This window comes from Marmota marmota, unplaced genomic scaffold (genome assembly GCF_001458135.2).
Source record: "Marmota marmota marmota unplaced genomic scaffold, marMar, whole genome shotgun sequence".
Taxonomy (NCBI): domain Eukaryota; kingdom Metazoa; phylum Chordata; class Mammalia; order Rodentia; family Sciuridae; genus Marmota; species Marmota marmota.
In genome coordinates, this window is record NW_026000196.1 from 16,039,740 (window position 1) to 16,052,226 (window position 12,487).

Consider the following 12,487-nt stretch of genomic DNA (forward strand, 5'->3'; position numbering starts at 1 on the left):
CTGGGGTCACCTGAGAACAACCCTCCTCCCCAAATCTGTGGGGGCGTGGCTGTGGACAGTGATCATGTGGGCTCCTCCTGAGTTGGCTGCTTACACACACAACACAGGTTTAGAAACTGGACCTACCTGATGACTCATGAATCTCAAGATGCCACGAGTCCCCCACCAGAGGCACCTGTGACCAAGCATAAAAACTTCCTGGCACTATAAGTAATTTTCTTTTTCTGTTACTTCTACCTCTTGAAGAAAGAGCCCATCAAATAACAAAACACTGAAAGGGTGCTGACAAGCTGAAGTAGTGCATGGAGCCTCCAGGTTGTGACACGGATCCTCCAAGGGCCACATATACATAGCAATTACAAGTTCTATGTTGTATGTGAAGGATAGCTACAAAGCCAGTCTGTAAAGATACTACTAAGAAACAGGTGCTGAGAGCAAGTGAGCTGACCCTGCCATCATCTATTCCTGACCCCTCTTTCTAAAGGAATGCAGTAAGCCAAAGTCATGGAAAATTCTACTGACAAAGATGTCTACAGATTAGCTGGGCTGGGCATGGTGGCGCACACTTGTAATCCCAGTGGCTTGGGAGGCTGAAGCAGGAGGATTCTAAGTTCGAGGTTAGCCTCAGCAATTTAGCAAGGCTCTAAGCAATTTGCTGAGACCCTGTCTCAAAACAAAAAATAAAAAGAACTGGGGGATATGGCTGGGGATATAGCTTAGTTGGTAGAGTGCATGCACATGGCCCTGGGTTCAATCCCCAGCACCACACACACACACACACACACACACACACACACGATCGGAGGTACATATCTCAGTGGTAAAGCACCCCTGGGTTCAATCCTTAGTACAAAAGATTAGCTGGTCTATGTTAGAGGAGTGTTGGGGAAACTGAGGCACTGGAGGCTGAGGACTGGCCAGGGAATGCTACATGTCAGTGCCAAAACTATGTCAAGGAAGCCTCCCTTCCCAGACTTTAGTCGCCTCCATGCCCTTTCTACTGCCTGAAGCCTCTTGCAGGAGTGAGGGCTGGGCAGTTCATTCATCTTCAAAGATATGAATGGTTGTCTGAGCAACAGGCAGTGTCTAACATACAAGGGAAATGCATATTCAAATAAGCAGGACCACTGGCTACTCTAATAGTGACTTGAGGAGTAATGGTCACTCTGGGACCCAGGTAGTCAACAGGGGTTCATACAGAAACTATGAGAATGCAGAAGTGAAGAATAGTTTATGAGGCCAGGGACTATGCAAATGCAAATGTGAGCCAAGCAGAGGAGTGGGGACTCTACAGGGAGCTCTTAGCTCTCCAGTATTTTCTTTGGAGAGCCTGAGATAGGAATGACATCACAGTGACAGCATGAGCTCCATTTCCTGGGCAGCTGGTCTACCAGGCTGTCTACTAATGACCACATACATATTCCTTAGTAGGACTGAGTCTCAGAGTTGTCAACCTGGATTTAAGACCCCATGTCCACAAAACACAACCTTCTCTACTAAGCTGTGATTGAGTCAGCAGTGGGGCTAGCTGGACCAAACCATACCTGCAGGCATGGTTCTGGCAAAGACAAAGTTAGAGGCACTACAGCCCAGCTTCTCAGCCTCATGATTACAGCTGTGAATATCAATGCGGTACAAAGTAAAAGGCCGGAGGTTAGAGATGACAGTTCTCTCCTTGTTATCCACTCTGCTCTCAAAGAAAGGGTACTCTGTCTCAAGTTCTTCTGGATCTGTCATATTGTAGGAGTCCATCACTGTGGTGTTCCTGCTTCGGCTGGACATGGTGGTGTTGGCCACTTGCATGACATCTCTCCGCTTCCTTTCAGGTCTGCAAGGAAGAGAGAAGCTTGGCTTATAAGTGTTTCTGCCTCTTTTGTCTTTTCTTTGACTAGAGTAAGAAAGAATAACAGAAAAGAAAAATCTAACCCTTGTAACAAAAGGAACTATTTAACCCCTTTGGGTAAGAACCAACAAATAATATGGGGATTTTCTTACTTATCTTGCTTTCTCAACTCTACCCCTCAGGAACAGCACATATGGTTCTTACTAAATCCCAGAGCCACCCTGGGCTAGGCAGTATCTTCACTGTTTTGTAGGGGTCAAATCTACTAGTTGCACTAAGATTTATGAGGGGAGAGGTGATGTGGTTGCTCAGGCCTCAGCTAGATGGGGCAGAAGGAATTCAAAGGCCTGTAATAGTGGCTTCTTGGGTTCCCTCTGAAATAAAATAAAGATGCCACGATTTGAGCAGTAAGCAAGTGCTTGAACTTCAGGATCCTTTCTTGGAGAATCCTGCTAATTGAAAATCCTAACCCTAGCTGGGAGCAGTGGCACACACCTATAATCCCAATGGCTCAGGAGGCTGAGGCAGGAGGATCAAAAGTTCAAATCCAGCCTCAGCAACTTAGTGAGACCCTAAGTAACTCAATAAGACCCTGTCCCTAAATAAAATATAAATAAGGGTAGGGACATGGCTCAGTGTTTAAATACCCCTAGGTTCAATCCCCAGTACCAAAACAAAACAAACAAAAACAAACAAAAGAAAAAAAAAGTCCCACCCTAAATCCCTGGTGCAGGCCTTACTCCTGTAAATCTCTGGAGCCCAGCTTTGCCTCCCTCTCAGCAGTGGGCCTTGTGGCCTCCTCAAGACTCAGCCTTTGTCACAGATTTGAGTAGGGCTTGAAACAGAAACAACAACAACAACAACAACAAAGAAAAAGGGAATGCATAAAATCCCCAGGGAAGAACAACAATACCCAAAAGGGCAGATGAAGGTGTGACTCTCCAATTGGTGTTTTGGTGGGCTATAGAAAAAGGGGCTTCCCTCAGAAACCTTAAAAACAGGCTCCTTGGGCTAGAGGTATAGCTCAGTGGGTAGAGTGCTTGCCTTGCATGCACAAACCCTGGGTTCAATCCACAGCACCGCCAAAAAAAAAAAAAAAACCCAAACTAAACAAACAAACAAACAAACAACAACAACAACAACAAAAACCAGGCTCCTAACTTTTACAGGAACCAAGAAAACTAAACAGCATGAGAGGAACATCCAGACAGCACACCAACCACCCTTAGGTTAGCCATGCACCATGAAGGAAATAGGGTGTGAGGCTACTGGATGGCTGCTTCTCTTATGAATGGGCAAAGGGTAGCTGGGAGCAAATGAAATAAACCTTGCCTGGTAAGAAAAGTAAGAGTTAAAAAAAAATGAGAAAGCTCAGAATATAGGAAGCTTGTCAGTCTCATGTATGAGGGAGAGCAGTAGCAGGGAAAAAAAAGTTCACCCAGGGAAGAAGGCATCCCGGAAGATATGTGAAAAGTTCAGTGGATGCCTCACAAGCCTCTTTCTGGTCCCTAGGCCTAAATCTGGAAGGTAGGAGGCCAGGAGAAAAGACCATGGGCTCCCTTGTCTGCTCAGCGCATGGATTTTTCAGCAGAACACATGGTCTTTCTTTGTATAGTGATACTTGGACACCATTAAAGGCAGAAACCACCCAATAGTTAAGCTCATTCCAAAAGGTAGCAACCTACAATATCAGGGGCATGTGAATTTGTTTTTATAATGCTGGGGAAGGATTAGGAAATGAGGTCAATAACTCACCATTCTTGCATTGTGCAAAACAACCAACTAACCACCTACCTTCTTGGAAGGAAAGGACACAAGAAACAACATTTATTGCTAGGGAGATCTTTTTCAACACGTTACCAACAAATTTTCTGCCCTTACTTGAAAACCAACACAATACACACTTAAGTTTACAAGTAAGAAGCTGCTTAGGTTTGATCTACTGCAAAAATAGTTCTGGTCTATGCCCTCCCCCAGCCACTCCTGTTGAAATGGTATTACACCATTAAAGTACTTAACAGTTTACTTATTTGTAAACACCACACTTTTGGAGACCACATAGCTACTGCTATGGACATCAAGTCAGGGGTTGAGGGAGGTAGGCAACAAAGAACATTAGCAGGAAGGTACAGGCTCAGGTAAGCAAAATGGCCCATACATAATTCTTTGTCATGGCTACATTCCAATGGCATGACCAATAAGAAATACTGCCAACTTTCTTCACTCTACTCCATGATACAACTTACTCCTATTGGAAAACATTTTACTTCTCAACATCTGTCAATGTTTTAGTTAGATAAAGCAAACTATGTATTTGAAAATTAAAGATGGTGGTAAAGGAAAGGTGTTTACCACCCAACACTGACTTCAGAAAGTAACTTGACAAACTCTATCTTCCATTCTATTTCAAACACAAAGGACACATGGGACCATGTGGAAGGGACTGTATTTGACTTATTTGATTTTAGCTCCCAAATAAATTGTTCTTAGAATGGATTGAAAGAAATCAAAAGTTTTTGGTAAGCTGTAAAAACAAGAAATGAGACTTGGTGATTCAGTTATTCTGTCATTTGAATACCTCTTTATGTGAATCTTCTCAGAACTTACATGAATATCAGATTTATGCCTCATTATGAGGCAAAAACCAATGAAAATTCTTACAAATTGTGGCCTCTTAGCATGGACAAAACATGGGTATTCTTCCCATGAAAAGAGAGAACGAAGTTGGACTTATTTTGGGAGAGAGAGTCATGCTATGGGATGTGGCACAGAGGAAACTTATTTTAAACCCAACAATATAAATGCTTTGCATTCCTTTATTGTGATGTATGTAAGAAATAATAAAAAATAAATAATTAAAATAAATAAATAAATGCTTTGCATTAATAACATCTGTGTCAATTTAATGACCACCTTCACACCACTTAGTCTGGTGTTCTACCTCTGATGACAAAAAAGATATTGTCTTGTCACTATAATTGAAAGCTAGAGGCCTTTCAGCAAAACCTTTGCATTGTTAATGGTTTGTCCACTGAGAGTTCTTGTATGGGAAGCTTAGTCCTCAGTATGGTTGTATTAAGAGGTGGTGGAATCTTTAAGAGGCGGGCCTATTGGGAAATAATTAAGTCACTGAGGGCACTGCTCTCAGAAGGGATTAATGCTGGTCTCAAGGAGTAAATCAGCTGTTTTTGCAAAAGTGAGTTGTTAAAAAGAGCAAGGCCAACTGCTGAATCTCTCTGGCATCTTGCTAACTTTTGCTCTCTCCTCTAAAACTGAGCCTCAGGTATTTTATTATAGTAACAGAAAATGGACTAGTAACACTTTCTAAATCCTTAAAAATCTGAACTTTTGGAAAAGTAGATTGGATAATAAATGTATCAGTATAACCAATAGCCTCTGATGGTAAACACACAGACAACTTCTTGGGGCCAGGTATGTAGATCAGAGGTAGAGTGTTGTCTCGTATATGTAAGATCCAGTGTTTGATCACCAGCACCACAAAACAAAACAAAACAAAAAAAAAACAAAAACACAAACAAATAAACATACTTCCTGCCCAATCTGCTTGAGACATTCTATATTCATCCAACCTCCAACCTTACAACAACAGTGACTGCCAGTAGCTGAGCCTCTGCTGGCCCAGGTGGAGTGGATCATGTGGAAGATGCAGGGCAAGAAAGAGCTTTTGTTTATGAGAAAGCATGTCCAAGACCCAGAAACTAAATTAGTTAGGATGTCAGAGGGGTCACCAAGCCTCACTAAGTTCTGATTTCAAACATCTCTTAGCTTTTTCCAGTCCTTAAGCTTTTAGATTCTAGGAATCACACACGGTACACAGATATCATGGATAATAAAATAGCAATGCACACTAAAATACAAGGATGACACTGAAATAGCAGCCCTATAATCTGTCAGCCAACAGGAGCTCTCCCAGTGGGATGGTGGTAGGGCTGGTGGTAGCCTCCTGGGCCCTCATTGCTCTAGAGGCTTTAAGTGAGAGATAGAAGGGAAGGGATGGGAAGAAAGCCACCAAACAGTGAGGATTTTCATTCTCAAAAGGAAGTAGTACCTCCACTTCCAAAAGGTCTTTATTTCCTACTTTACTGATTCTTCAAAGTAAGATGGCTATCTCTGACCATTTCACAAGTATCATGAAAGTCACTTGACAGAAAAAAAAATCACTTTAAAATCCATTTGTTGTTACAACTGAAGACAGTCTTTAAGGACAAAGTAAATATGGAATAAAGTGCAGCTTCAAGCTTCCAAGGTCTCAGAGGAAGAGAAAAGGCCAGGCAGAGTGTTGATAGCTAGGGCATCCTGGGGACTGGCATTGACACCTTGGAGAGACACTGCTGGTCCGAATCCAGCTTTCTGCCCAGTTTTCAGATATGAGGCTATTTCTGAATTCTGCACTATAATCTTCAGGAAGAAGATTATAAAGGGAGTCAAGGACCTCCACTCCAAGTCTTTTCTCAGACATTACCAGCCAACTCTGCTGAGGTTTCCTCCAGTTCTTAAAAACCATTTAATTCACTTTTTGATAAAGTATTAAAATTAAAAAGCATATCTATAGTATAAACTTTTGCCATTATAACTATTTACCTGTGTAATTTAGTAGCATTAATTGCATTCATTAGAGTTATACAATCATCACCATTTTTGCAAAAAAATTCTCACCAACCCAAACAGAAACTCCACCCATTTCAAGATAATTCCCCCATTGCCCTCATCACCTTACTCTATGCTCCTAGAAAATTCTAACCTACTATACACTTGCTTAATCTGTATATTTCATATACATGGAACCATATAGTATTTATTCTTTTGTGTCTGGCTTTATTGGGATGTCATTTGCAGGATTCATGCATGTTGTATCATGTATCAGAATTTCCTCCCTTTTCATGGCTGAATCCTAGTCCATCTATTTGTACCACATATGTTTATCCATTCATCTGCTGACGGACAATGAGTTGTTTCTAGCTTTTGTTACTATGAATAGTACTGCTACAGAAAATGTCTATTCCTCCATTTCTGTTCCCACTTCACAGAAACCAAGGCTTAGAGCACAGGAGCAGAGTGACTCCTTGAAGCAGGGTATCTGTTACTTTGAAAGACTATGTTCTATGCTGCTTCCCAAACCTGCTTGTGAAGGATGCCTGGGGCATCTGGTTACATTCTGAAGTTGGTTTGACTCTGACTTTCCCCCTCTTGCTTCAAACCTTCTCTGCCAGCATTGGGGAGAAATGGAAAGGGCAGAGATGAGCCCAGATCCTGGCTTTTCCTTTAGCTGATTTCCATGAGTGTGTACATGTGACTGGAGACCTCTGAGCCTCATCTCTCAGTATCTGTGTGGGGGACCCCACCTGCTGTCTGCAGGAGGCTGTATGGGTGAGGTAGCACCCATCATACCTGCAGTGCCTAATAACAGGAGCCCCAGTCCCCTTCCTTTTAGGACTAACCAGTTTCCACAGAAGCTCCACTTACTTGACTAAGCCAATGTCACCTCCCATTGTTCCCTCTCAGTGGCCTCCTGTATCATGTCCCACACTACCAAGTAAAGACAAAAGCAACAGAATCTGCTCAAGCATCACCATCCTCTAGGGATGTTTTCAAATGGTACAGGTACCTGGGCACAAAGATGGAGTTATGCAGGAAATTCTCAAAGACTTTGCGGTATTCAGCCTCCTCCTTCTCAGCTTGCTTCTCAGCTTCAGTTTTAGGGCAAGCACAGCAAGGCCCTTTCTCACCACCACACACTTCAGTCTTGGGATTCTCTGTTACCTCTTCGACATCAATGGTGCCATCAGCATACTTCCTGATGGGGATTTTGTCTTCCAAGAAAAGAGAAGTGAAAGGGAGAATAGGAATGAAAGCCAAGTATAACTGGCTTGTGAGGAGAAAGAATAGCTATCAGCACCTTTAATCAAGAAAGTGCTGGTTTCTAATGTAGGGAAATTACACTATTACCTGGTTGGTGTATTATTGGGCTCAGATACGTTCAGACAATGGGCATGAACAGGTGCACCTCCCAACTGGGCCACTGCTGGCAACCTTACCTTTGGAACAGTAATTATGCCGGTACAGGTAGCCGTCCTGAGGCTGCCGCTGCCATCTCACAATGTAGTAACTCAGGTTACCGTTGGGTAGAGATGGGGGGTTCCATTTCACAATCAGCTGAGAAGAGGAGTTCGATGCTGAAAGGACATCCAGGGGAATGGAAGGAACTAGAAAGGAGAACAAAAAACATTTCAGAAAATGAAATGAACCTAAGGTGGAGGCTATCAGGTACTCACTGCAAACCAACAGGAACCTGCAAGTTTGACCTGCACCAGAAGATAGCAATGAACACTGAAACACAAAGAGAAAACAGAACACTGTTTTGAAAGAATTTTAATTTAAATGCCAACATTTCCCTTTACAGCATTTATTTTTGGGTAATCTTTGTAAAAACAAACACTGCTGAGTTGCAAATGGGAAAGGTTGTTGGGGCAAAACCAGGGTTAGAACAGATGACAAAATCTACAGTCAATTCAAACACTTGATCTTTCTCATTTATTACAACTGCCATTCTCCAAAATGTTTAACTCTGGCAATTTTAACAAATGCTAAAAGTGACTGATTCGAATTTCATCTGAAATTTTGAATCTCTGATAAAAATGGCAAGAATACCAAATGAAAGGTGGCAGTAGAATGGGGGCTGCAGACCATGTGTGAGAGTGTATGAGTGCATGTGAGCATGCACCTGTGTGAGAGGGGTCAAAGGGACAGATGAGACCAAGAGCATGGAAATCCACCAATCCTGCAGTCATGCTTCAGTGGAACGATGAGACGTGACTCTGAAAAGCAGCCTAAAAATCAAACACATGTTAAGCCCTGATTTTGAGCCAAGGATTCTGTGGGCAGCAAAATAATACCGATTTTAGGCAAAGCATAATAATCCAATCAGCCTTTACTTACTACTGACAACCTAACCCAAATCCAGAACTAACTTATGCAAATAGGGAAAACATATCCCAGGGCCAATGAAATCTTGTTCTCATAAGGCTCACAAAAAAGCACCAATTTCAATGATTTTTCCAAGATGCAAAAGATATATAAAATACACAAAGATCCAACACCTTTAAGGAATGCCTTTTTGGGAAAAGGTAGGATTAATGCTAGTTTTTTAAAGAAAACAAAACCACTTGATGCTCAGCCAATTTAGAGTTTCCAAAAACAAGTATTTCAAAAACAAACACCTTATTGTTAGATATTACAATGACAGGTGCCACCAAAAAGCAAAGAGAGAGGACCAAGTCATTATTTATCTCTACCACTCATAAGGACAGGGGCCAAAATGGAGTAAGCTGAGTCAATCTGTACAGGGCTTGGTTTTCTATCTTTGGGGAAAAGAAACAGGTTTCTTAAGAATTTGCTGTAACAGTTGGGTGTGGTGGTGCACACCTATGACTCTAGTTCCTTGGGACACTGAGGCTAGAGTGTTCCAAGTTCAAGGCCAGCTGGGCAATTTGGTGAGACCCTATCTCAAAATAAAAAAATAAAAAGGACCAGAAAACATCAGTGGTAGTTCAGTGGTCAAATAAGTCCAATGGGTTCAATCTCCAGTATTGCTTAAAATTAATTTTTTTTTTTTTTTGCTATAGGAAGGAGAATTTTCTATTTCTTTCTCAAACTAGTTACAGTGTTTTACTGGGAAGCTGGGAAGGGTTTCTTCCAAATGTTAAGAGGAAAACTTATTCTGGTGCATTTGAACTTCTGCTGTATGAAGCCTTGCCAAGGGTTAGAAGCCTATGCCAACTTTATCTCTATAAACTCTTTAGGGTCCGTGACATTACTGTGACCACTTACAGGGTCACTGAAATGGGGCAGGGGAAAGGAGGGGGAACCAGGCATGCACGAACAAAAGGTTTTCCCCATCTACTTTTTCTTTTCACCCTTTCTGCCATTTAAACTTATTCTGTGTTAGGTTTATGAGTATTAAAAAAATACCTTGCTCTTTTTAAGAGCAGTCATTATCAAAAAATGCTTCTCAGTGCTGTAGACTATTACCCCAAACCTCCCACAAATTCATATGTGGAAATACTATTCCCCTGCAGATGGCATTAGAAGATGGGGCCTTTGAGAGGTGATTAAATCACAAGGGTGGAGTCTAGTAAATGGAATTACTGCTCTTACAAAGAGGACATCAGAGGTCCCCTTGCCCATTCTTTCTGTAATGTAAGGACACAGCAAAAATACAGCTTTCTATAAACCAAGAAGTTGGCCCTCTCCAGATACCAAAGGTGCACATGTCTTTATCTTGGACTTTCAGCCTCCAGAACTGTTGAGAGATAAATTTCTGTTGTTTATAAGTCACCCAGGCTATGATATATTTATTATAACAGGCAGTGTCTTTAAAAATGAAGGGTAGCTCTCTACTTCTAAATTAGTCTTTATATACTTGGAAAATACAAATATATACAAATGTTGCTTTTGTTGTTTCCAGATTATGGAGTTGAGAAATGAAGTGCTTTAGAATATGAAGACGAAACATCTTCAGTCAATAATCATATACCCACGACAAAGTAGGTCTTGAGTTTTTGGGTTTTGTCCATTTCTTAGGAACACTAGTGATTATAAAAATGGAAAACCAATGAGCCACAAGAGGTTAGTGGTACACAGATCAATCAGCATGGCTTCAGTTCCCAGAGGTTTAAGCATCAAAATAAACAAAAAAGGCAGCCACAAGGGGCTATTTCCTGGTAGGGCCTTCCAAGGAAACTATCCCAGGACCCCAGAGGACCTGGGCTTATTGGCACAGAGCAGGTAGAGGATGAAAGGTCACAGCAAGTCCAGAAAATGGCACGGGAGCCTCTAAGATATTAGCAGCGGGAAAAAAATGTAATACAGTGTTACACGTTGACAAGAAAGACTATAGGTATATCTTATGACTGGCTCTACAACTATACCTTGTCTATCCAAGTACAACAGGTCATAAAGAGGCAGGAGATGGGGGTGTGTCTGATTTGTAGATACCTGAAGCATTGGTACGAATGTACAAGATTTCACTCTTGGCCCCACGAATGTGGTCATTCTCCACCATGGTGAGGGTCACGGCCTTGACATAGACTGCGTATTGAGTCCAGGGCTTCAGCCCATGCAGTAAAATGCCAGGTTCCACATCTTTGTTGGGAGGGAGGTCCACGTCCACCATGTTCCAGCTATTGGAGCCACAGGCATCCTGCCCATCATATTCTGTGACATTTTTAAAGGGTCTGAAAGACAATCAACCAAGTGCAGAGAATATTTCAGGGCTCTGATGTCAATGCTCTCAAGAACCTTCCCCAAATGCTGAGCATGTAACACTTTCTATAGTGGGAATTCCAAATAAAAACTAATAATTATACTTGTACAGAAGAAACTGGTCTCTGGGTTCATCACAGTTATGCACTACAGAATGAACACTCAGTCTCAGGAAGGGGGCAAGTACTATGTTACTGTGATTGAAGATGCTGCTCCTTAAGACATGCAAATACTATTTTTTTCTCTTCTGAATTGCAACATTTTTTCCATCATTAAGAAAAAACAAACACAGTCTGTTAAATGCAAACATCAGATATTGATAAAGGATAACTTGGAGATAAAACTGACATTTCTACATTAAAAAAGAATTGCTTCTAAAATTTAAATTGTTCACAGCCCATTTTGATGCTTAAGTAACTTATAATATTTAAATATCAGATTGTTTCAGAAACTAGCAAAAATTTATTCCTTAGTGAAATTACCAGCTGACACTGCCAGTATTGGTAGGATCTTCAAAGAGAATGGAGTATTTTACATGGATGTATGATTGAATAGGGATTCTATATATATGAGATGAAAGTGCCTCTGGCCACTGGCTTCTGAAACAGACATTAACCTGCCTGCTGTCATGAGGGACTGTTATGTATACAAACACTGAATGCCTAGTAATTCTGAGCTCCCTATTATTTGCTGGCTATACCAATTCCTAGGACCCCTAACTCCAGCAGAGAGAAGTGTGCCAGGTGCTGCCATTGCTGCTTGGCTCTTGGGAAGCCAAGCATCTGGAAAAGAGATTTATGCTTTGAGATGGAACCTGGATAAGGAGATGATTGACTGGGGGAATCACTCAAATACAGGAAGCAAAGGAGAGAAGGAGACCAAGGAGAGATTGCAATCTGTAAGAATAAGTCATGGCTTAACAGGTAGGTGAATGCCATCTGTACACAAGAAAAAGCCCCAGCACATTCAGGGAGAAGTCACAAAATGCTGAACATATGAAGGTCAGTTTCTCTACATTCTCATTCCCTTGTTTGAAGGGCTCATGATCTTGAGCAGAGACTGGAAGAGGCCCATAGATATAATGCCTGGAAAAAGACAAGGGAGCAGTCTAGGGTCATACTCCTGCAGGTTGTTCCTAGAGTAGGTGTTCATGGGCATCACATGTGCTCATCACAGTTTATGACAGTTTGGACTGACCCAATTCTCTGAAACACAAAGATTTTCCCCCTTTGGGTTGAACTTATTCAAACATCTCTAATTACCAATAAACAATGAAAAGCTCAAGCTGATACTTTCCTGTTTATGGCTGTCACCAACTAGAATCAATGTTGCCTGAGAGCTAAGGAGGATACATGAGGATGA

At 41.6% G+C, this 12,487-nt stretch overlaps 1 protein-coding gene across 1 annotated transcript in view; it reads right to left on the bottom strand.

Moving 5' to 3' along the window:
- Window positions 1-12,487, bottom strand: part of Igf1r (insulin like growth factor 1 receptor) — a gene marked incomplete at its 5' end in the record, with an annotated part of 255,295 nt that overhangs the window by 39,739 nt on the left and 203,069 nt on the right. Inside the window, 4 exons of the mRNA XM_015492990.2 lie at window positions 1,545-1,828; window positions 7,470-7,674; window positions 7,900-8,067; window positions 10,859-11,097. Coding sequence (XP_015348476.2) covers window positions 1,545-1,828; window positions 7,470-7,674; window positions 7,900-8,067; window positions 10,859-11,097 — 896 coding nt within the window. The remainder of the gene's footprint in view (window positions 1-1,544; window positions 1,829-7,469; window positions 7,675-7,899; window positions 8,068-10,858; window positions 11,098-12,487) is intronic.